The sequence below is a fragment of the Saccopteryx leptura genome, chromosome 3, assembly GCF_036850995.1.
Source record: "Saccopteryx leptura isolate mSacLep1 chromosome 3, mSacLep1_pri_phased_curated, whole genome shotgun sequence".
Taxonomy (NCBI): Eukaryota; Metazoa; Chordata; class Mammalia; order Chiroptera; family Emballonuridae; genus Saccopteryx; species Saccopteryx leptura.
Genome location: NC_089505.1, coordinates 340,702,644 through 340,729,336, shown reverse-complemented (window position 1 = coordinate 340,729,336; position 26,693 = coordinate 340,702,644). Strand labels below are relative to the sequence as shown.

Below are 26,693 nucleotides of genomic sequence, written 5' to 3'. Positions count from 1 at the left end.
TAAACTTAATCTCATTCTAGAATTTGTGTTGATGTGGCATGAAGTTTACATGGTGAAAATGTATTGCTTTATGTGCAGATTGATACACAGTGCTAATATTTGTTAGGAGGTACAAAATTTCCCAAGATTCTACAAGTTAGGCTGTTTCTCAGAGTCACTATATTATTCCTCACTGTTAGGGAGGCTGACATCAGTGAAGGGAGACAATTCTTTCTTTCTTCCTCCTAAATTCTACAACTATTTTCTAATTATATTCTCAAACATTCTACGTTATTCAGTTTAAAGACTTAATACTGAGGATCTACCTTATAAAACCACTTACTTAATGATGTTTCTGTAAATTATATCATTCTGATAAGTTTTCCTGCTTTACCTATTCCTCAAATTCCTATAAATATAGTTTTCTAAAATAGTGGTGCCCTCAACACTCCTTTGTTATAAAAATGTGGGAAGGGATACAAACCAAACTTAACACAGAATATGTTCGACATAGTAACATCAAAGAATTAATGAAGTTTCTCAATTACTTTTTAAAAAATGTTTAAGGGGTAGAATATTTGGCTATATAAATATACTTTTACAGAACTTCAAGAATTGCATGCCCTGGCTGGTTGGCTCAGCAGTAGGGTATCAGCCCAGCGTGTGGGTTCAATTTCCAGTCAGAGCACACAGGAGAAGCAACCATATGCTTCTCCATTCCTCCCCCTTCTCTCTCTTTTCTCTCTATCTCTGTCTCTCTTCCTCCTCCTGTAGCTATGGCTCAAATGGTTCCAGGAAGTTGGCCCTGGGTGCTGAGGATGGCTCCCTGGCCTCCTTCAGGTGCAGAAAAAGCCTGATTGCTGAGCAACAGAGCAGTAGCTCCAGATGGGAACAGCATTGCCCTGAATGGGGCTTGCCAGGTGGATCCCAGTCGGGGCATATGCGGGAGTCTATCACTCAACCTCCCTACCTCTCACTTAATAAAAAATAAATAAAAAGAAATAAAAAAAGAACTGCCTGAGTAATCCAATGTTACTTTGAAAATCATAAAATGGTAAACAACAACAACAAAAAAAACCCTTACAAATCAGTTAGATTGATGCTTTCATTTTACAGATTTTTAACACAGAAGCACTAAGACATGGTATGACACATCAAACAAAAGTCACACAATCCCAGGGAAGACACTAAACCAAGTTCTCTTAATTTTCTCAATGTATGCCACCATCTTCCTGAACAATGTTCAATTTTTTCCAATATACTGGGATGTAGTAGAAAATTCACATGATATGCTTGTCTTTGACATAAGAGGAATGGTCGCATATTGCACTAGCACACTAGCTACTTACTTGGAGGTAAGCACAGTGAATTGAAATTTTTACAAAAGAAAGTAACTGCCTAGAATATTGAAAAAATATATACTCTAGTAATTATTGTATCTCTCAATGCATAATTTAAATATTAGTCACTAAAACTGCACATATAAATGATAGTTAATGACTCAGTTTCACAATAGCACATCAATATTATCATTCCATTCTTATCCACTGATATTCTTATATTTTGTAAAGGACATTCTTAAGCATCATTTTCATTTATAATCATTATAAAGTCATAATTCATTGTGCTTCGAATCAGATAATTCATGATAGAAAAATTAGTATCTGTTACATTTATAAACTATACAATTCTGAAAATGTATGTTTTCAAAATTAGATTAACTGTTAAGCAGATGGTAATCTTTTCTGTGCACCAAAAAGTAAAAGAAACAAAAAATTAGTATTAATGCACATATAAGCTGAAAATAAGCCTCACTGTAAAGTATCATAATGTCTTTCCTACTATAGTCACCATTCTATGATTACAAAATAATTTCTCCATTATAAACTCATTTTTAAATTTGATGAAATATATAGCTCATATTAAGGGGAATCATCTTAAAAGTAAATGAATGAAAGCAATATTTCACAAAATCCCATCCTCATCTTCTATATGTCCTTTTAACTTAATTTATTCTGTGTCCTAAATGTACTCAAAAATATTAATTAATTTTTTTAAATGGCTCCACAGCTAAGAGCCTCAAAATTAAAATAAAAGATTATTTTATCTTGATTCTTAAAAGGTTACTGACCTAATTTTTAAATAGCTTTATATTTAAAATTTAAGCTAAAAATATTTGTATTCTCGTTATTCTACTACATTAGAAAAGTGCAACCAAATTGCACTGGGCTTAATCCTTTGGGGCTATGAAAAAATCAAAGAAATGTATTCAGCCTCTATTGAAAGCAGAACCCTTCTTCTACTACATAAAGCAACTGTATGAAGATCCAATTTGAAAAGAGAAACTGAATTCAATACTCTTTTCATTTACAATGACAACCTTTACACATCATTAGAGGAACACTACCCCAATTATGACACTCTTATGACATGTTTCTTTTATTCTTTATCAATTTTTTAAAATTTGATTTAGAAAATTAAATTTAACAGGGTGACATTGATCCATAAGAGTACATACATTTCAGGTAAACATTTCTATAGCATTTGAACTGCTAATTATGTTGTAGAAGAACTAATTGAAAAATCCAGGCTCTTTCTTCAGCAAACTCTAGACTATTTTTTATATTTTACTCTCTTGACATTTTCCTCAGATCAAAGAAAAATATGAGAAAAGTAGGGAGCACTGCTTCAGTAAAACATCTCCATCAGACTAAATCACAACATATAGAATTTTATAATAGATTAAATTGCAACAGATTTTCAAGGGGTATTTAATTTTTTATTGTACTTAATTTATTGACAAAAACTTTGCTCAGCATAAAGGACCTCTGTTGGAAATCAGGAACTTCTACTTTTGACTTAAATGGGGTAGCAAGGACTAGATTTCTCTACCTGCTTAAAACAAAAAACAGACAAAATACATGAAAGAATGGTGTCAAACACATTGGCTATAAGGCATCAAGACAGTTATAAATAGAAAACAAAGAAGATGAGCTCTACAATTACCCCACCTTACTACTTTGAAAGACTTTTCAAGCAGCAGAGTACTACAGAGGAGCTAAAGTTCAGCTGGGCAGATTCCTGAGCTGAATGAATTAAAACTGAGATTTTGAGGAGGGCAATACGACTGGATATCATAGAACCAGAGAAAAGAAAGTTACACTAAGAGAGAACCTCAGAGATCTGCAGAGGGTCCCTTCCAGTATTCAGCTGAATAGTTATCATTAAGCATGCATTTGAGAAAATGCCCTACTAAAGAAAAAATCATTTGAAAGGATGAGGAGAACAGTGGATGTTCCTACCCACCACACTGGAAACAACAACAACTCATAAGTCATGGGGCATTGGTTAAAGTAGAAGAGAATAATTAGTTCTAAACTAAGCACTGCTCCATATTGATCAAACAAATCACAAAAGAAAGATGCAAACATGTCAAATTGTTTCCACATGACTATATCCTAGACAAAGCTAAAGAAAAGTTATAGAAACAGAAAAATATCCAGCACCACACAAAGTAAAATGTACAATGCCTGGCATCCAACAAGAGATAACAAGCATGCAAAACATACGGTAATGAAAATAATCAACCAATACTAATGCAAAACTGCAAAATTGCTAGACTTAGCAAAGGAAAATATCAAAACAGTCATTATAGTGTCTTCTCTTTGTCAAAAGGGTAAGCAGATAATGAAAGTTACAAAAGCCTAATTGAGAGATTCTATGTATAAAAACTACAATGTCTAAAATGTAAAATATACTGGATGATAACATCAGATTTGGTATTGCTGAAGAAAAGATTAGTACATTTGAAGGTATAGAAGTAGAAAATATATAAAATAAAACACAAAATAAAATTTATTTTATTTTTTCCAAAGTTAGAAGCGGGGAAGCAGTCAGACTCTTGCATGCACCCGACTGGGATCCACCCAGCAAGCCCACCAGGAAGCGATGCTCTGCCCATCTTGGGTGTTGCTCCGTTGCAGCCAAAGCCATTCTAGTGCCTGAGGTAAAGGCCATGGAGTTGTCCTCAGCGCCCAGATAACTTTGCTCCAATGGAGCCTTGGCTGCAAGAGAGGAAGAAAGAGACAAAGAGAAAGGAGGGGGGGAAGTGGAGAAGCATATGGGCACTTCTCTTGTGTGCCCTGACCAGAAATCGAACCCGGGACTTTCCACTGCTGGGCCAACCAGCCAGAGAAAAATTTAGTTTAATGAAATGAATGTAAGTAAACTGTAAGAACACTTATAAGTAACAAAAGCCCCTGAAAGAGAAGAAAGAGAATAGGGGCTAGGAAAAATATTTGAAAAGTTATGGCCAAAATTTTTGAAAATCCTACAAAAACTAAAACTAACAGATCCAAAAAGCTTTAAAAACTTCAAACATAAAAAATATGAAGAAAAAAATATCAAGTAGTGTAGGAATATACTATATGGACATGCAGAGTTAGTGTAAATAATCAGCAGCAGAGAGGCATGCTTGAGTGGACAAGAATCCAGGGCCACTCTGACCCATGCTAGAAACAGTAAAACAGCAAGATAAGATTCAGCAAAAGAAATGTTTAGACTCTCAGAACAGAGATTAAAAGTCAGCATGTTTTTTGTCCTTTACTTCACCCCTTTTAAAAATTCCTCTGTCTGTTTTCTTGAGTTATTTGTATAGGTTAATAAATATCTGAGTAAGGCTAGGGATTGGATCTTCAGTTCTTCAGTCTGATAACCAGGGCTGTTGCCTACCTTTGGCCCCTCAGAGTATGCTATCTGGTCTCCAAGTATTGATAGTTCATTGCCACCATGACAAAATAGTATCATAATTAAACTTCATACAACTAGTAATTTTTTAAAAAATCTTAAAAGCAGCCAGAGAAAAACGGACTCATGAAGTACAAGAAAACAAAGATAAAAATAATACTATATTTCTCATTAGAAAAGGTAAAAGGGAGAAAACATAAAACATCTTTAAAATAATAAAAAGAAAATATTGTCAACCTAGAATCCTATACCCAGCAAAAATATCATTTTTAAAAAGCCAAAGACAAAATTTTCAGCATAAAAAGTTGGAAACATTCATCACCAGCAGAATTTCAATACAAAAAAAAATATTTGGAAAGAAATCCTCTAAGCAGATAAAATATAAAACCAGATAGAAATACAGATCTATTAAAAGAAGTAAATAGCACTAGACATGATAAAAGAAAAAAGCAGGTATCGAGTTGAACCAAGATGGCAGCACAGTAGACAGATGCACAGACTCCCAGCTCACACCACCAAACTGGATGACGAATTAAATTAGAAGCAATCAGCATGAATAATCAACTTTGGATAAAAAGAACAGGTCTAAAAAACTAAGGAGCAAAAAAGAAGCCATACTGAGCCTGGTATAGAGCTCCAAGCTATGGTGGGGGGGCTCCCCTGCTTCCAGGAGTGAAGATGGGGTGAGACTGAGAGCCCAGAAGGGCTATCTCATTACAAGGAGAAGAGCAAAAAATATCGCTCACAACCACTTGCCTGGGGATATGGGAATGAGGTGTGCTGAGAGGGTTGGCATGTCATCCAAAAGGAAAGTGGGGAGAGAGAGACAGACGGTGGTGGGCAAAGGAATGCATGGGATGACCTGAGAAGCTGACTCATCCAGGGCAGAGGCGGCCATAGCTGGGGGAGGGGTTTAACCCTCAACAAAGCACAAGCCTAAAGTGGTTCTGGGTGAGCCACATCCAGAAATCTCTCCAGCTCCAATCAGAGCAACAAGATGCAGCTGAAAACAAGAAGCGGGGAGGAGGGGCAGTAACTCAGGTCTTCATGGAGATCTGAGATACACCTCCCCCTACTGAAACAGAGAAAGCACCCTGCCCTAGAGAGAAGCTGGCAAATGAGGCCTTCAGAGTCTCAGGTTACACCCACTGCATTCCTGGATACAGCTTCAAATAAACCCCCTGCTGAGATCAGTAAACAAGATTACCACCGAGTTAAGAAAACTGAGAAGAAAACAAACAAATCAAGACTTCAAAGAGGCTCTACTAGGTAAGGAGATGACAGCTGGAAGAAGCCTACAAGTCATACAGACTAATGAGTAGGCAGAGAAGCATAAGTCATATGCTTCAACAAGATAAATCCTCTGAAAACGTCTTGGACAAATCAAAAGTAAGCAAATCTCCAGATGCAAAGTATAAAATAATGATTTTTAAGATGCTTACAGATCCCAAAGCTACAATAGATGAACTTAATAAACACTTCAATAAAAAAATTGAAGTATCAAAAAAACCCACGAAAATCATAAAGAAGAACCAGACAGTAATGACAAACACAATATCAGAAATGAAGACTACACTGGAAGGAATTAAAAGCAGGCTGGATGAAGCAGAGGATCAAATCAGCGATTTAGAGGATAAGATAAGTGAAAGCACAGAAGCAGAGCAGCAAAAAGAAAAGAGAATGAAAAAATCTGAGGAAACTATAAAAGAGATCTGTGACAACCTAAAGAGAAACAACATCTGCATCATAGGGGTTCCTGAAGAAGAAAAAGAACAAGGGATAGAGACCTTTTTCAATGAAATCACAGCTGAAAACTTCCCTAAATTGATGCAGGAAAAAGTCACACAAGTTCAAGAAGCACAGAGAATTCCATTAAAGAGAAATCCAAAAATATCTATAACAAGATACATCATAATTAAAATACCAAAGCTGGGAGATAAAGAGAAAATATTAAAAGCTTCTGGAGAAAAAAAAAAACCTATCACCTACAAAAAAAGCCCCCATAAGGATGACATCTGAATATCAACAGAAACACTTGAGGCTAGAATAGAATGGCAAGACATATTCAAAGTAATGCAGATCAAGAGACTACAACCAAGATTTCTTTATCCAGCAAGGCTATCATTTAAAATTGAAGGAGAAATAAAAAGCTTCTCAGACAAAAAGAACCCTCAAAGAATTCATTACAACCAAACCAACGCTGCAAGAAATATTAAGGGGCCTGTTGTAAACAAAACAAAGGAGGACAAAATAAAAGAAGAATATAACTTTAAAGAATAAAATGGCAAAAAAACCCTACATATTAATAATAACCTTAAATGTAAATGGATTAAATGCTCTAATCAAAAGACATAGGGTATCTTAATGGATAAGAAAACAGAACCCGTACATATGCTGTCTACAGGAGACACACCTCAAAACAAAAGATAAACATAGACTGAAAGTAAAAGTATAGAAAAAAAATATTTCATGCAAATGGAAATGAAAAAAAAGCTGGGGTAGCAATACTTATATCTGACGAAATAGACTTTAAAACAAAGACTATAATAAGGAATAAAGAAGATCACAACATAATGATAAAGGGAGCAATTCAACAGGAAGAGATAACCATTATAAATATATATGCACCTAATACAGGAGCACCTAAATATAATATATAAAGCAGATTTTGATGGACATAAAGAGAGAAATCAACAGCAATACTATAATAGTAGAGGATTTCAATACACCACGAACATCAGTGGATAGATCCTCAAGAAAGAAAATTAACAAAGAAACAACAGAATTAAGGATACACTAGATCAACTGGATTTAGTAGATATCTTCAGAACCTTTCACCCTCAAGCAGCAAAATATACATTATCTTCAAGTGCTCATGGTACATTCTCTAGATATAGAACACATATTAGGGCATAAAACCAGTCTCAACAAATTTAATAAGATTAAAACCATATTAAGCATCTTCTCTGACAACAATGGCATGAAACTAGAAATCAACTACAACAGAAAAACTGAAAAACACTCAAACACTTAAAAACTAAACAGCATGTTATTAAACAACAACTGAGTCAACAATAAGATCAAGGAAGAAATAAAAAATTTCCTTGAAACAAATGAAAATGAGCATACAAAAACTCAAAATCTGTGGGACACAGCAAAAGCAGTCCTAAGAGGGAAGTTCATAGCACTATAGGCATACCTTAAGAAGCTAGAAAAAGCTCAAAAAAACCCAACTTAATCCTGCAACTAAAAAAACTAGAAAAAGAACAGCAAATAAAGCATAGAGGAAGTAGAAAGAAGGAAATAATAAAGATCAGAGCAGAAAAAAAATGACAGAGAGACTAAAAAAACAATACAGAGGATCAATAAAACCAAGAGCTGGTTCTTTGAAAGAGTAAAGAAGATTGATGAACCCTCAGCCAGACTCACCATAAAAAAAAAAAAAGAACTTAAGTAAATAAAATTAGAAATGAGGGTAGAGAAGTAACAATGAACACAGCAGAAATACAAAGGATTGTAAGAAAATACAGTGTGTCCATAAAATCATGGTGCACTTTTGACCGGTCACAGGAAAGCAACAAAAGATGACAGAAATGTGAAATCTGCACCAAATAAAAGGAAAACTATCCCAGTTTCATACCTACTCAGTGCAGTTTGATGTGGGCTCATACACAGATTTTTTAGGGCTCCTTAGGTACCTATCCTGTATAGCCTCTACAGACTCGTCACTGACTGATGGCCTACCAGAACAAGGTTTCTCCACCAAACTGCCGGTTTCCTTCAACTGCTTATCCCACTGAGTAATGTTATTCCTATGTGATGGCACTTTGTTATAAACGCGCTAATATTCACGTTCCACTTTGGTCACAGATTTGAATTTAGCAAGCCACAGAACACACTGAACTTTCCTCTGTACCGTCCACATCTCAACTGGCATGGCCGTGGGCTGCTCCGCTGTATACACAGTGTTATGTCATCATCTGCTCATGTGCACATGCTGCCACATCATCCTACAGAAACTGGGAGGGTATTGCTTTTATTTGGTGCAGATTTCACATTTCTATCATCTTTTGTTGCTTTCCTGTGACTGGTCAAAAGTGCATCATGACTTTACGGACACACTGTACTATGAAAAACTGTTTGCCAAAAAAATTAGACAACCTAGATGAAATGGACAAATTCCTTCAAAAATGTAATCTTTCAAAAATCAATCTGGAAGAATCAAAAAACCTAAATAGACCAATTACAACAAATGAGATAGAAACAGGTTATCAATAAACTCCCAACAAACCAAAAACTGGACCAGATGGCTTCATAGGCAAATTTTACCCAATATTCAAAGAAGAACTAACACCTGTCATTCTCAAGTTATTTCAAAAAATTCAACAGGTGGGAAAACTTACAAGCTCCTTTTCTGAGGCGAGCATAATTCTGATTCCAAAACCAGGCAAACACAACACAAAGAGAGAAAACTATAGGCCAATATCCCTGATGAATTTAGATGCTAAAATTCTCAACAAAATATTAGCAAACCGGATATGGCAATACATGAAAAAAATCATACACCATGATCAAGTGGGATTTATTTTTGGGCGACAAGGCTGGTACAATATTTTCAAATCAATCAATATGATTCATCACATAAACAAAAGGAAGGACAAAAACCACATGATAACATCAAAAGATGCAGAAAAAGCATTTGATAAAATCCAGCACCCATTTATGATCAAAACTCTCAGCAAAGTAGGAATACACAGAACATACCTCAACATGATAAAGGCCATCTATGACAGGCCCACATCTAACATCACACTCATTGGGCAAAAGTTAAAAGTAATCCCCTTAAGATCAGGAATAAGGCAGGGGTGCCCTCTTTCACTACTCTTATTCAATATACTTCTGGAAGTCCTAGCCACAGCAATCAGACAAGAAGAAGAAATAAAAAGCATCCAAATTGGAAAAGAAGAAGGAAAACTATCATTATTTGCTGATGATATGATATTGTACATAGAAAAACCTCAAGTTGCAGTAAAAAAACTACTGGACCTCATAAATAAATTCAGCAAGGTGGCAGGATATAAAATTAGTACTCAGAAATCAGTGCCATTTCTATACACCAACAATGATCTGTCTGAAAGAGAAATTAAGAAAACAATCCCCTTCACTATTGCAACAACAAAAAAATAAAATACCTGGGAGTAAATTTAACCAAGGAGGTTAAAGACTTGTACTCGGAAAATTATAAGACATTAAAAAAAGAAATCAAGGAAGATACAAACAAGTGGAAGCATATACCCTGTTCATGGCTAGGAAGAATAAACATCATTAAAATGTCCATATTACCCAAAGCAATTTATAAATTCAATGCAATTGCTATTAAAATACTAAGGACATACTTCAAAGATATAGAACACATATTCAAAAAAATCACATGGAACCAAAAAACACAAATAGCCTCAGAAATCTTCAAAAAGAAGAATAGAGTGGGTTGTATTACAGTTCCGGACATCAAGTTATACTACAAGGCCACTGTACTCAAAACAGCTTGGTACTGGCATAAGAACAGACATATAGATCAATGGAACAGAACAGAGAACCCAGAGATAAACCCGCACCTTTATGGACAATTGATATTTGACAAGGGTGGTGATAGCATACAGTGGAGTAAAGACAGTCTATTTAACAAATGGTGTTGGGAAAATTGGTCAGTTACCTGCAAAAAAATGAAACTAGACCACCAACTCACATCATTCACAAAAATAACTAACATGAATAAAAGACTTAAATGTAAGCCATAAAACCATAAGCATCCTAGAGGAAAACATAGACTCCCCAACATCACGTGCAGCAATATATTTGCTGATTTATCTCCACACTCAAGGGAAATAAAGGACAGGATAAACAAATGGGACTATATCAAACTAAAAATATTTTGCACAGTTAAAGACAATATGAACAAAATAAAAAGGCAAACCACACAATGGAAGAACGTATTAGACCAGGGGTCTCAAACTCGTGGCCCGCGGGCCGCATGCGGCCCGCCGAACAATTTTGTGCGGCCCGCAGACTAATCCACGAAGTTCAAAATATTTTGGATAAAATTAAGTAAGCCTAGGGGCCTACTTGTATTTTTCATTTCTCTAGCATCCTAGCTAGATATTAGCTTAGTTAACAGCAGTTGTGATGCGAACTACAGTTTCTGGTCGTTTTGTGACACTGAGTAAACTGCATGTACGATTGTGCTTATTGGACTGATTTTTTTTTGTTTTCAACTGCAGTGAGAAAAGTGTTGCGTAACAGTTGCCTTTTGTAGACCTAGTGCGGCCCGCCGAACAGCTGCGATCTTGGTCTGCGGCCCACATGCTGAGTTGAGTTTGAGACCCCTGTATTAGACAATACATCTGATAAGGGGTTAATAACCAAAATTTATAAAGCACTTGTAAAACTCAACACCAGGAAAATAAACAGTCCAATCAAAAAAATGGGCAAAAGAGATGAATAGACACATCTCCAAAGAGGACATACAGATGGCCAATAGGCATATGAAAAAATGCTCAACATCACTAATCATTAGAGAAATGCAAATTAAAACCACAATGAGATATCACCTCACACCAGTCAGAATGGTGCTCATCAATAAAACAACAGAGTAAGTACTGGCAAGTATGTGGAGAAAAGGAAACCCTCCTGCACTGCTGGTAGGAATGCAGACTGGTGCAGCCACTGTGGAAAACAGTATAGAGATTCTTCAAAAACTTAAAAGTCGAACTTGGCCTTTTGACCAAGCCATCCCACTTTTAGGAATATACTCCAAGAATATCATAGCACAGTTTGAAAAGGAGAAATGAACCCCCATGTTTATGGCAGCATTGTTTACAATAGCCAAGATCTGGAAACAGCCCAGTGCCCATTAGAGGATGGTTGGATTGAAAGCTGTGGTACATATACACAATGGAATACTATGGGGCCATGAAAAAGAAGAAAATATTATTTTTTGCGACAACATAGATGGAACTGGAAACTATTATGTTAAATGAAATAAGCCAGGTAGAGAGAAAAAAATCATATGGCCTAACTTATATGAGGAATCCGACAAACAATTTGAACTGAGGAGCAAAATAGAGACAGAGGCAGATCAAAGGATCCAGAAGGAAAACGGATAGAGGGAAGGGGGATGATAGGGTGATAGGATGGGACGAGAGCAGAAAAGCAAATCCTGAGGGAAGGGGGGAGGGTGTTACAGGGAGGGAGACAAGGGATGTACTGGGGAACACATGTGACATTAGAATCTATGTAAACACAATAAATTAATTTTAAAAAGTAAGTATCTACTATTTCTGTTATGCTATAGTACTCCTTAAAAGATAAAATTTTTAAACAAAAAGATAAAAATGAGAGGTTTATAAAGTATGTAAAAGTAATATATATGAAACCAATATCATGAAGTACAAGGGGAGAGACATAGAGTGCATGATTGTAATATTCTTACATTATGTATATAGTATATTGGTATTATGGTATAATGTCAGTTAAGATTGACTATGATGATTTAAAGATGTACAGTATAAACTTTGGAAAATTAATAAAATAACAAAAAGTTATACCTAATGAGCCAACAAAGTAATAAAATACAAAATAAATGTAAAAAGTAAATACAATGATGTCAGAGTAATGGTAGCATGAGAGACACTCCCAATCTGTCCTCTTGAAATTTCACCAAATTGCACAGCTATAACACAGCAAAACAACCCCAGCTGGGCTCACAGGCATGTCTGAAAGATCTGCACACCAAGTGGACTAACAGTAAGAAAAGCTTAGAAGGGGAGTGAAAGATAAAACATATTTGCAGTTGGCTTCAAAGAGAGGAGAGTACCAGACTGTCCAGGATTTCATCCACTGGGGCAACAGAGAGGTGGTAAGTCCAAGTGATTAGGTCTCCTTCTGCCGAAGGAGCAGTGTGATTGAGGAGCAGAGAGGGAGATGCTAAACTGAAGTGGCAGCAGAACAAGGGGTCACACAAGCAGTGTTCCCATAGTCTGCCCACAGCCCACTCTCATGCAAAGACAGAGAACACCAAAGTGTGGACCCCCAGCCTACCAGATCACACTTCCTTCACCTCACAAGGTATGGAGAAGAGCAAAGAGAGACCCCACAGTTAGAGAGACCCCACAGTTAACTCTCCAGAGCCACACTCTCCACCGAAGAACAGAGGTGCTCCGCATCTGGTCACCTGGTTTGCTGAGATGTGGGGAGGAGCACCTGGAGGCCTGAGATCACCATTGCTAAAGCCATAAAGCCCTCAAAACACACCCCGCCCAACAATACAAATGCAGCCCTGCCAACATCATTGCAAAAGCAACATCTCAGCAAAAGTGAGCCCAGGATTTCACAGAGTTTAAATTTGTAATACAGAGCCACCAACTGGAAAGAAACAGAACAACCTTTCAAAATTGAATTTTTAAATTTTTTTTCACATTTTAATTTTATTTTCTTTAATATTTATATTTTTATTCTAATTTTTTGTATAGGTGTTTTGTTTAATCTTTTGGGGGGTTTTTTGCTTTGTTTTTTATGGTTTTTCTTCTTGGTCATTATCTTATTAATTATATAGTTTTCATTTTTTCCATTTTTTTTTAAATAATCTGTGACAACAATAACATAAAAAGGGAGAAGATAAGATCTGCAGTAGCAAAGGAGCATGAGCACATAAGACAAAGGACTTTTGCAAATATAAAAATTTTTATCTTAACCTGATGGTAACCACCCATGAAAAAGCTACTACTGACAAACATAACTTAAAAAAAGAAGAAATGGGGGAAAGAAATATGAAATACCACCAGACAAAAACAACTGAGAGAAACACAGAAGCAAAAAATCAAACAAGATGCAGAGCTACCAGAAAATAGAACATAAAATGGCTATAGGAAATAACAAGTGTCAATAATTACCCTAAATGTAAATGGACTGAACTAACCAATAAAGAAGCATAGAGTAGCAGATTGGACAAAAAAAAAAAATCTAACCATATGCTGCCTTCAAGAAACACATTTAAGATACAAGGACAAAAACAGAATCAAAGTGAAAGGTTGGAAAACAATTCTCCAAAAAAATAATACCCAAAGAAAAGAAAATGTAGCCATACTAATATTTGACAATGCTGACTTCAAGACAACGAAGGTAAGCAGAGACAAAGGTGAATATTTTATAATGATAAGGGGACACTGTATCAAGAAGACATAACACTTATTAATATATATGCACCAAATCACAGAGCACCAAAATGTATTAGATATTTACTACCTGTTCTAAAAACAGAAACAGACAAAAACACAATCATAGTTGGAGATCTCAACACACCATTGATGGCTTTAGATAGATCATCCAAACAGAAAATCAATAAAGAAATATATGCCATAAACGACACACTACACCACATGAACATAATAGACATTTATAGAAATTTCATCCCAGAACATCAGATTATATATATATTCTTTCCCAATGTTCATGGAACATTATCAAAGATAGATCATATGTTGGACCACAAAACTATTGAATAAAGTCAACAAATTCAAGAAGATTGAAATTATACCAAGCATATTATCTGACCATAAAGCTTTGAAATTAGAATTCAACTGGAAGTAAAGAAACTCACACAAATGTGGAAATCAAACAACATACTTCTAAAAAATGGTTGTGTCAAAGAAGAAATAAAAGCAGAGATCAAAAGCTATATACAGACTAATGTCAATGAAAACATGACATATCAAAATTTCTAGGATGCAGCAAAAGCAGTAATAAGAGAGAAGTTTATGTCGTTACAGGCTTATATCAAGAAATAAGAGAGATTCAAAGTAAACAACCTAATGTTCCATTTTTAAAAAACTAGGAAAAAAAAAAAAAAAGAACAAAAGCAATCCAAAGTCAGCAGAAGAAAGAAAATAGTAAAAATTAGAGCAGAACTAAATGAAATAGATAGAAAAACTTATAGAAAAAAATTCATACAACAAAGAGCTGGTTCTTCAAAAAGATCAATAAGCCCTGGTCGGTTGGCTCAGCGGTAGAGCGTCGGCCTAGCATGCAGAGGACTCGGGTTCAATTCCTGGCCAGGGCACACAGAAGAAGCGCCCATTTGCTTCTCCACCCCTCCGCCGCGCTTTCCCTCTCTGTCTCTCTCTTCCGCTCCCGCAGCCAAGGCTCCATTGGAGCAAAGATGGCCCAGGTGCTGGGGATGGCTCTGTGGCCTCTGCCCCAGGCTCTAGAGTGGCTCTGGTCGCAACATGGCGATGCCCAGGATGGGCAGAGCATCGCCCCCTGGTGGGCAGAGTGTCGCCCCTGGTGGGCGTGCCGGGTGGATCCCGGTTGGGCGCATGCGGGAGTCTGTGTGACTGTCTCTCCCTGTTTCCAGCTTCAGAAAAATGAAAAAAAAAAAAAAAAGACAAAAAGATCAATAAAATTGACAAACCCCTGGCTAGACTCACTAAGGAAAAAATAAAACAGACTCAAATAAACAAAATCCAAAATGAAAGAGAAAAATTACAAGACATCATAGATACACAAAGGATCATAGTAGAATACTATGAAAGATTATATGCCACAAATTCTAGAAGAAATGCATAAGTTCCTAGAACTATACAATTTTCCTACACTGCATCACAAAAAACTAGAAAACCTAAATAGAAAATAACTAGAAAATCATAAGCAGGAGAAAAACACAAACAACTATCCAAAATCTCCCCAAAAATAAAAATCCAGGACCAGATGGCTACAGTAGTGAATTCTACAAAACATTCAAGAAAGATTTCATACCTATCCTTCTCAAAGTCTTACAAAAAAAAATAAGAAGAAGCAATACTCCCTAACACAATTTATGAGACCATCATAACCCTGGTACCAAAACCTGGCAAGGACAACACAAAAAAAGAAAACTACACACCAATATCTTTAAGGAACACATATGCAAAAATCCTAAACAAAATAGTAATACAGCAAATACAACACATTAAAAAATAATACATCACGAACAAGTGAAATTCGTTCCAGAAGAAAAAGAATGATTCAACATACATAAATTGATCAACTTAATACATCATTTCCACAAAACAAAGCACAAAAATCATATAATCCTATCTAGAGATGCAGAAAGGACATTCAATAAAATACAACATCCATTTATGTTTAAAACACTCAATAAAATGAGTATAGGAAAAAAGTACCTCAACATAATCTAAGGCCATATATGACAAACCATCATCTAATATACTAAATGGTGAAGAAAAATGAAGACTTTGTTTCTAAAATCAGGAACAAGATAAAGCTGCTGGCCCTGGCCGGTTTGCTCAGTGGTGGAGCGTTGGCCTGGCGTGCAGAAGTCCCGGGTATGATTCCCAGCCAGGGCACATAGGAGGGGTGCCCATCTGCCTCTCCACCCCTCCCCCTCTTCTTCCTCTCTGTCTCTCTCTTCCCCTCCCGCAGCAAGGCTCCATTGGAGCAAGGATGACCCGGGCGCTGGGGATGGCTCCTTGGCCTCTGCCCCAGGCGCTAGAGTGGCTCTGGTCACGACAGAGCAATGCCCCGGAGGGGCAGAGTGTCGCCCCCTGGTGGGCATGCCGGGTGGATCCCGGTCGGGCGCATGCGGGAGTCTGTCTGACTGTCTCTCCCCGTTTCCAGCTTCAGAAAAATACAAAAAAAAAAAATAATAATAAAGATAAAGCTGCCCACTCTCTTCACTCTTATTCAACATAATACTGAAATACTTAGCAGGCAATCAGGCAAGAGAAAGAAATCAAAGGCATCCACATCAAGAAATAAGAAGTAAAGGTATCACTTTTAGCAGATGACATGATTCTGTTTATAGAAAACCCCAAAGACTCCACCAAAAAACTATTAGAAACAATAAACCAATACAGTAAATTTGCAGGATACAAAATCAATATACAAAAATCTATTACTTTCTTATATGCCAACAATGGAACTTCAGAAAATGAACTAAAAAAAAAATCCTTTAACAATTGCAACAAAAAATAAAATACCTAGAAATAAACGTAAGAAAGGATGTGAAGGACCTATACACTGAAAACTACAAAGCTTATTGAAAGAAATTGAAAAAGACACAATAAAAGGAAAAAATATTCCATGTTCATGGACAAGAAGAATTAACAAAGTTAAAATGGCTATATTACACAAAGCAATCTACAAATTTAATTCAATCCCCATTAAAAACCCAATGTCATTTTCTAAGAAGTAGAACAAAAAAAATCACCAGGTTTGTATGGAACCATAAAAAAACTCGAAATGCCAAAGCAATCCTGAGAAAAAAGAATGAAGACGGAGGTATTACACTACCTGACTTCAAATTATACTAGAGAACCATGATAATCAAAACAAAATAGTATTGTCAGAAAAAGACATAGAGACCAATGGAACAGAATCGAGAGCCCAGAAATAAAACCACCAATATATGAACAAATCATCTTCAACAAATCATCTTCAAAACACAATGAAGAAAAGAAACCCTCTTCAATAAATGTTGCTGGGAAAATTGGAAGGTCATATGCAAAAGAACAATACTTGACTACAGTTTGTCCCCCTGCACAAAAATTAATTCAAAATGGGTCAAAGACCTATATATAAGATCTAATACAACAAATTACATAGAAGAAAACATAGGTACTAAATTTACGGACCTTGGCTGTAAAAAACAGTTAATAAATTAGACCCCATATGCAAGGGAAGTAAAGGCAAAAAAAAAAAAAAACCCAAAAAACGAAACTGTATCAAACTCAAAAGCTTCTGTACAGCAAAAGAAACTAACAACAAAACAAAAAGGCAGCCAACTAAATGGGAGATGATATTTGCAAACAACAGCTCTGATAAGGGATTAATATTCAAAATATATAAAGAACTCACAAAGCTCAACAACAAACAAGCAAACAATCCAATTAAACAGCCATGGCTTCTTTGAGTAGGTGTAAATGTAAGAATAGTCCTAACACCTTCTGTTATATATGTGGCTGTTACACACTTCAGCGTCAAAGGTGCAATATTTCATCATTTGTGACACATACATATATTGCCTATTTTCAAGTTCCCCTTGGCGATCAAGACAAGAATTGGGCTCCTCATATTGTGTGTCATAATTGTGAGGAAATGCTTCGTGACTGGACAAAAGGAAAATCAAAGGAATGCCTTTTGGTATTCCCATGGTTAGGCGTGAACCTAAAGACCACAGCAGTGACTGTTATTTCTGTCTGATCCATACAAAGGGCATCGGTAAGGAAAAACAGCATTTGATCGCACATCCTAATATTCCTTCAGCAATACGACCTATCCCACACTGTGAGACACTCCCAGTTCCAGTTATGAATGGTTTTATTTCTTCTAAGGACAAAGAAAGTGAACATGGTGATCAAGTGTATTTTGATAAAATGCATGAGGAAATGGTTGTAGAATCTGAAAGGTCTTCTAATGATGACAAGCAGTCATTAACCCCTCAGCAGTTTAGCCAACCTAAATTGAATGACTTTTAGTAAGAGATTTGGGCCTATCAAAGAAAGCAGCTGAGTTATTAGCCTCCAGGCTTCAAGAAAAGAATGTACTTCACTGGTCAGCTAAAGTATCCCATTTGAGGATGTGTAAACAAATTTTTGTGGACTTTTTTTCCAAAGACAAACACTTTGTTTACTGTCATGATATCAGTAGTCTTCTCAGCCAGCTAGGTGTTAGCACTTACAGTCCAACAAAATGGCAGCTATTTCTTGACAGCTCTAAATGGAGTCTGAAATGTGTTCTTCTACACAACAGTAATGTTTATGCAGCGATTTCAATTGGTTATTCAACTCATCTGCAAGATTATAATGACATAAAAATTGTCCTCAACTTTCTAAAGTATGAGGAGCATAACTGAATCATTTGTGTAAATCTTAAAATGGTAAATTTCCAGCTAGGACAACAGACAGGTTTCACAAAGTATCCTTGTTTTCTGTGTTTGTGGGAGAGTCGAGCTTGGGAGAAACACTGGACACAGAAGGAGTGGTGGAAACATGAAGCTCTGGAAGTAGGGATGCAAAATATTGTGAATGAACCTGTAGTTAATCGAAACAGGATCATTTTTCCCCCATTTCACATCAAACTTAGCTTAATTAAGCAGTTTATTCAGGCTTTGGATAGAGAAAGTGAATGCTTTCAACATATTATTTCTGCTTTTCCTGCCTTGTCTTTCGAGAAGATAAAAGCAGGTGTATTCGGCCCTGGCCAGTTGGCTCAGCGGTAGAGCGTCGGCCTAGCGTGCGGAGGACCCGGGTTCGATTCCTGGCCAGGGCACACAGGAGAAGCGCCCATTTGCTTCTCCACCCCTCCACCGCGCTTTCCTCTCTGTCTCTCTCTTCCCCTCCCGCAGCCAAGGCTCCACTGGAGCAAAGATGGCCCGGGCGCTGGGGATGGCTCTGTGGCCTCTGCCTCAGGCGTTAGAGTGGCTCTGGTCGCAATATGGCGACGCCCAGGATGGGCAGAGCATCGCCCCCTGGTGGGCAGAGCGTCGCCCCTGGTGGGCGTGCCGGGTGGATCCTGGTCGGGCGCATGCGGGAGTCTGTCTGACTGTCTCTCCCCGTTTCCAGCTTCAGAAAAATGAGAAAAAAAAAAAAATGAAAAAAGAAAAAAGAAAAAAAAAGGCAGGTGTATTCGATGGACCTCAAATTCGAACCCTCATACGTGATGAAGAATTTGCCAGGAAGATGAATAAGGAGGAGAAAACAGCATGACAGTCTTTTGTGTCAATTACAGAGAACTTCCTTGGCAACAAAATAAGCAGAATACTATGAACTTCTGGTTCAAAGGATGCTGTTGGCTTTCTGTGACATTGGATGTAACATGAGCGTTAAGATTCAATTCCTGAACAGTCACCTTGATAAGTTTCCCGAAAATCTTGGTGCTGTTAGTGATGAGCAGACTACTGCTGGAGCATCAAACGAGATTGTCCTCAACAAGTACACAAACACAAGAACTACAAATGCAAATTTTTGCCTGAATAGAATTTAAATAAGTTTTGCACAAATTTTATGATTAAAGTAAGTGTTTTAATATGTTCTATTTTGAAATTATAGACAAATTCTGATGCAATCATATCTTTTAGTTTATTAGTGTATTTACTGCATTATATAAGTGATTATATTTTCACAAAGATGATGCCCAAGAAGACATTCTACTTCATTATGTTAAACTAAATGTTAAAAATTTTTACACTAAAATGAAAACCTAAAATCTTGAATTGCAAAAAAAACTGTAGCTTACAGAGAAAAACTAATGTCAGATTTGAGATCAGGACACTCAAATTAGGTAAGAACAAGTGTTTTTGTGGATGCGACAAAAATTTTGTTTCCCAGTGTTATCAACAAGACAGAAAATAACAAGTGTTGGAGAGGTTGTGGAGGAAAGGGATCCTCATTCACTGCTGGTGGGAATGTAAACCAGTACAGCCATTATAGAAGAAAGTATGGTGGTTCCTCAAAAAATTAAGAAAAGAACTACCACACGACCCAGCAATCCCTCTACTGGTTGTCTACCCAAAAACTCAAAAGCATTGGTACCTAAAGATACATGCACCCTTACGTTCATTGCAACATTATGGTCACAGTGGCCAAGACATGGAAACACCCAAGTGCCCCTTATCAGAGGACTGGACAAAGATGTTGTACATATATACAATAGAATACTACCGAGTAAAAAGAAATGATGACATATTACCATTTACAACATGGATGGACCTTGAGAACATTATACTGAGTGAAATAAGTAAATCAGAAAAAGCTAAGAACTATATGATTTCACACATAAGAGGAATATAAAACTGAGATTCATGGATATAGATAAAAGTGAAGTGGTTATCCAAGGCAGTGGGTTTGGGGGAGGGGGTTAGATAGGGGGTGGGAGATTGGAGTAAAGAGGAACAAGTATGCAGCAACAGAGAGTGACTTGACTTTGAGTAATGGGTACACAACACAATCAACAGTTCAAATGCTATAGAGATCTTTACCTGAAACCTATGTATTCTTATTAATCAATGTCATCCCATTAAATTTAACTTTCTAAATAAAAATAATTTTTTAAAAAGTATATGCAATAAAAAGTTCTTGGTTAATCAAAACAAGACTAAAAAAGAAAAATATAAAGAAAAATCAGAGGGCACACTTAAAAAACATAAACATAATCATGTCAATAATCATATTAAATATAAATTATCTGAACACACCAATTAAAATGTCAAATTGAATAATATAAAAGACTCAAATGTAGCCCTGGCCGGTTGGCTCAGCGGTAGAGCATCGGCCTAGCGTGCAGAGGACCCGGGTTCAATTCCCGGCCAGGGCACACAGGAGAAGCGCCCATTTGCTTCTCCACCCCTCCATCACACTTTCCTCTCTGTCTCTCTCTTCCCCTCCCGCAGCCGGGGTTCCATTGGAGCAAAGATGGCCCAGGCGCTGGGGATGGCTCTGTGGCCTCTGCCTCAGGCGCTGGAGTGGCTCTGGTAGCAACATGGCGACGCCCAGGATGGGCAGAGCATCGCCCCCTGGTGGGCAGAGCGACGCCCCATGGTGGGCGTGCCGGATGGATCCCGGTCGGGCGCATGCGGGAGTCTGTCTGACTGTCTCTCCCTGTTTCCAGCTTCAGAAAAAAAAAAAAAAGTCTCAAATGTATACTGCTGATAAGAAAAGTAATTTAAATATGAAGATACTAATAAGTTTAAGTAAAAGAATAGAAAAACATAAAACCTATTATACTACCCAATAAAAATTGGAAAGGCTACATTAATTCCAAGTAAATTTTAAAGCAAAAAATATTACCAGGAATATAAAAAGTTGCTTAATAAAGAGCTCAATTAATTAAGATATAATAATCTCAAGTGTTCATGCACCTAAAAACAGATCTTAAGATTGTATAAACAAAAACTAACAGAAATGTAAGAAGAAATAGATAAATCCAAGTATAGCTATATATTTTGATATACCTCTTGTGATAATTGATAAAATAAATGGGAATAAAACCAACAGATATTGTAGATTTTACTAATTCTATTAATTAACCTGACTAAATTAATCACTCTGTCCAAAAATAGCTGAACATATCTTCGTTCTGTGCATACACAGGACATTTACCAAAATAAGTCACATTCTGGGCCATAAAATAAGTATCAATACATTTCAAAGGATTCAAAGCATATGAAGTTTATTCTGGGAGTACAATAGAATTAAATTAAAAATCATTATCAGAAAGATCTCTGGAAACCCAAATATTTGGAAAATAAATAACATAAATTATCCATAGATAATACCACACAAAAAAATTAAAAAGTATTTTTAAGTGGGTGAAAATTAAGAGACAACATAAATTTGGGGGATGCCACTGAAACAGTACCTAAAGGAAAGTGACAGCCTATGATGCCTATGTTAGAAAAGAAGTCTCAAAGCAATGACCTCAGATTCCAGGTTAAAAAAAAAAAAGTAGAAAATTAACTCCAAAGTAAAAACAAACAAACAAAAAAAGAAATAATAAAGACCAAACACAAAATCGACAATAGAGAAAAATCAATAAAAGCAAAAGCTAGCTCTTTGATAAATAAATAAAATTAATTAATATCTAACCAGACTAGTAAAGGACACATAAATTACCAGTATCAGGAATGAAAGAGGTGGCTTCATGACAGAGTCTGAAGATATAAAAAGAGTAATAATGGGATACTATGAACAAGTTTATGCCAATAAATTCAACAACTTATGAAGAACTGGACAAATACCTTGAAAGATACAAACTACTAAAACTCATTCAAGAAAAGTAACAACCTGAATAATCCTGTATATATTAAAAAAATTGAAAATGTACTCTAAAACTTTCCCAAGAAACAAAACGGCATGCTTACATGGTTTCACTGGTAAAGTTTACCAAATACTACATAAACTCTTCTAAACATTAAGAGGAAGAAATACTTCCCAAATCATTCTATCAGGCCAGCATTACTTTGTTTTGTTTTTATTTTAATTGATTGATTTTAGAGAGAGACAAAGAGAGGGAGAGAGAGAGAGCCAGAGAGAGGAGCATTCATTTGTTGTTCCACTTAGTTGTGCATTCCTTGGTTGCTTCATATATATGCCTAATGGGAGATCAAATTCACAACCTGGTATTTAGGAGGATGCTCTAAACAACTGAGCTTACTGTCCAGAACCAGCATTATTCTGATATCAAAACCAAAGAAACACATTACAAGAAAAGAAAACTACAGATACTAACTCTCATGAACACAGAAGCGAATACTGTAAACAAAATAAGATCAAATCAAATCATTAATATATAAAAAAGATCATCCATCATAACCAGTTGGGGTTTATTCCAAAAATAGAGTTAGCTTAACATATCAAAATCAGTCAGTGTAGTTTACCATATTAACAACAACAAAATACATGTCTAATCTCAATAGATTAGAAAAAACACTTGACAAACTCCAACATCTATTTCTGATGTTAAAAACCACCTCTCAGTAATTAGAAAGACACATCTACAGAAAGCTGATAGCTAATACAATTCTTAATACTGAAAGTTTTTCCCTAAGATAAAGAAAAAGACAGGATGTCTATCTCACCACTTCACTCAGAATTGTACTGCAGTTTCTAGCCAATGCAATTAGTCAAGGAAAAGAAACATTAGTCAGGTAAAACAGGATGAAAAACTAATAGAAATAAGCAAAATAATGCAAAAACAAAATAAAACAATGAGCAAAGGGGAGCAATGAGAAAATGGAGAAATAAAATCACACAGGGGAACAAAATTACTACTATTATGCCTAAGTAACAAATGGAAAGATATCAGCTTCCTATTTAAAAACCAAGTAAAGAACTAAATGATTAAGATACTAGTGAGGTCCCTGGCCGGTTGGCTCAGCGGTAGAGCGTCGGCCTGGCATGCGGGGGACCCGGGTTCAATTCCCGGCCAGGGCACATAGGAGAAGCGCCCATTTGCTTCTCCACCCCCCCCCCATCCTTCCTCTCTGTCTCTCTCTTCCCCTCCCGCAGCCAAGGCTCCATTGGAGCAAAGATGGCCCGGGCGCTGGGGATGCCTCCTTGGCCTCTGCCCCAGGCGCTAGAGTGGCTCTGGTTGCGGCAGAGCGACACCCGGAGGGGCAGAGCATCGCCCCCTAGTGGGCAGAGCGTTGCCCCTGGTGGGCGTGCCGGGTGGATCCCGGTCGGGCGCATGCGGGAGTCTGTCTGACTGTCTCTCCCCGTTTCCAGCTTCAGAAAAATACAAAAAAAAAAAGATACTAGTGAGGAGATAAAAGCAAATTCTAAAGAACTTATTAAGACAAACATTAAAAAAAAACTGCTTTTGTTAATTCTAATAAACATTCTTTGGGTAGAGAGCATTAACATTTTTCTAAAGTGGATGGATTAACTACAAAAATCTGGTATAAGTGTGAAACACCTCCTTAACATTTCTTCTTGAAATTCATACTCTAATGTTTATTTTATTACTGTTAAAACAAAAAATAAAAAGTAATGTAGCTTTTAAAACTTTAAAATTATGAAACATAGAATAGAATCTTAATGTTAGAAAAAGCCTTTTTCAAAAGGAAAAGAAACAGGGGCCAAAGGAAGAGTATATCTACAAAGTGTATAAAATTATGCGTGGCAATGGCAAAGGCTGTGTTATAACTCTAATGTTAATCAGTTCTGTGATTTTAAAAATGAACTTTAGTCTCCCTGGATTTGAGTTTTGCCCCTGCAAAATAAAGGAATTAGACCATTTGATCTCTAAATTCTATTCATCATCTTTGAGAGTCAAGATTCTGTGACTCTAAACAAAGTCATAACCTAAAGGACATAAACAATGAAACAAATGAATGTTAACAGAAAAAAATCAAAAATTTCTTTTAACTAAAAGGAAGCAGAAAAAGTAGAAAGATCTTTGTTTATTGGTTCATCTGAATGTTAATTTGAGTTGCCTTTGACATTTTACTCACAATAAGCTTTACTATAAGAGAATTATCATGAGTGATTTTCATTTCTGTACCTTGTTTGAGCGTAATGACACTCGACCTCCACAACGAGCACAGAACTTCGTTTGGCAATATGAACAGTTATGGCCACACCCATCAGCAAACTTTGTTTTGTGGCAAATACCACAGGTTGGAGCATCGCCCTTCTGTTCTTGCTGCTGCTGTGATTCTTCTCCCATCTTCTTTACCTGTTCCTTATACATTTCAAACTGCTGATGAAGTTTTCTGCAAAAAAAACAAATGAGAAAAAATTGGTTTCCTGATGGTCTCAAAAAGATAACTACCACTACAATCTGTAGACACAATTTCATATCAAAAAATCCACAAAGTGAAAATAAAAGTATAAAAATTTAATATTCTGATAATGGAATAACAATTTATACAGCACATCACATCATAAATAATTCAACCAATTCTGACTTCTGATATACTTATTAATTTAAGAAATATAAACACATAAACGCAATATGTTTATGGAGACATTTCTTTGAATATAATTATAAAATTTCTGTCTAACATTTACAATATATTTTACATTATGCACTCTAAAATATTTACAATATTATTTTTCAACAATTTAATTTCAAAATAAAGGCAGCTAATTTGACTTACACAGTGAAGCCAAAACCTATGCAATTCAAGTTACTGAGACAGAATCTCAATTGCAGTGATCAGAAGAATCCAGACAGAGGGGAATATACTGGATGAGTGCTCTCACTAATTGTTTAAATCTGTTCAACAGTATGGACATTAGCTGGCTATAAAAACACTATGAAATATTAACATCCTACAAAATAAGGCTGGGCAAATAAAAGTAAGGCCAAAATAAAAAGTAATGTAGCTTTAAGAGCTTTTTAATTTTTTAACAAATAAAATGAAAAGATAAGAAAAAAGATACTTTGAAAAGTTATTATTTATTCTAGTTAAAAATAACCACTGGTTGGCCCTGGACAGTTGGTTCAGTGGATAGTACATCAGACAGGCATGCAGATGTCCTGGGTTTGATCCAGGGTCAGGGCACACATGAGAAGTGACCATCTGCTTCTCTTTCCCTCCCTCTCTCCCTTCTCTCTCTCTTCCTCTCTCGCAGCCAGTGGCTTGATTGATTCAAGTGTCATTCCCAGGCGCTGAGGATAGCTCAGTTGATTCAAGTAGCAGCCCCAGATTGTAGTAGTCAGGTGGACCCTCATCGGGGTGCATGTGGGAGTCTGAGTCTCTATCTCCCTTCCTCTCAATTAAAAATAATAATAATAATAACTAGTGATATAACATTCATTTCCATTGCTTTTATAAGGAACATTGAAAATGCTTTAAAACTGTAATTAGTGCTGCTTAGGATTTACAAAGCTTTAAATGATGTCACTTCCATCCTAAAAATGACCAAAGGCTAAATTGATCCACAAAAGCATAACTTTTCTTGAGCCTATCAGACAGTCAAGGTTATAAGGCAAACGTATAATCTGAATTACAAAGAGTGACATGCCCCTCCACAGAGTAACAAGGACACACTGTTTCACCTTTGGCAGAGCACAGGAGAAAGAGGTAGCCACCATCCAGGCAGGCAAGAGGAAATCAGTTAAAACTTTAACGCACTGGTAAAGGCCAAGTGTGGGCTAACATGACAATTTAGAATAGTTAGGGGCTCAGACTCAAAGAAAGTTTACACTCACAAGCACTTTTCCACAGTCTTTCTTCCACTGGTTACTCATGAGTAAGACTAGGAGCAGAGCATAAAAACAAAGAGTCCTTTAGAAGACTAGGAGCAGAGCATAAAAACAAAGAATCCTTTAGGGAGTACACATATGTGAGTGTAAAAGAGATGACTATTGGCTTCTTGGTCATAGGTATAATTCCTCAGACTATCTCTCCTTTATAAAAATCCAAAGCTATAAAGCACAGAGGGGGAAATACCCTCTGTCATCCCCATGGC

General features: G+C 36.5%; 1 protein-coding gene across 35 annotated transcripts in view; it reads right to left on the bottom strand.

The window, feature by feature from the left end:
- Positions 1-26,693, bottom strand: part of RIMS2 (regulating synaptic membrane exocytosis 2) — a 644,704-nt gene that overhangs the window by 500,841 nt on the left and 117,170 nt on the right. For all 35 annotated transcript variants that reach the window (XM_066379295.1, XM_066379287.1, XM_066379300.1 and 32 more), the window contains one exon: positions 24,778-24,988. In XM_066379295.1, the coding sequence (XP_066235392.1) occupies positions 24,778-24,988 (211 nt within the window). The remainder of the gene's footprint in view (positions 1-24,777; positions 24,989-26,693) is intronic.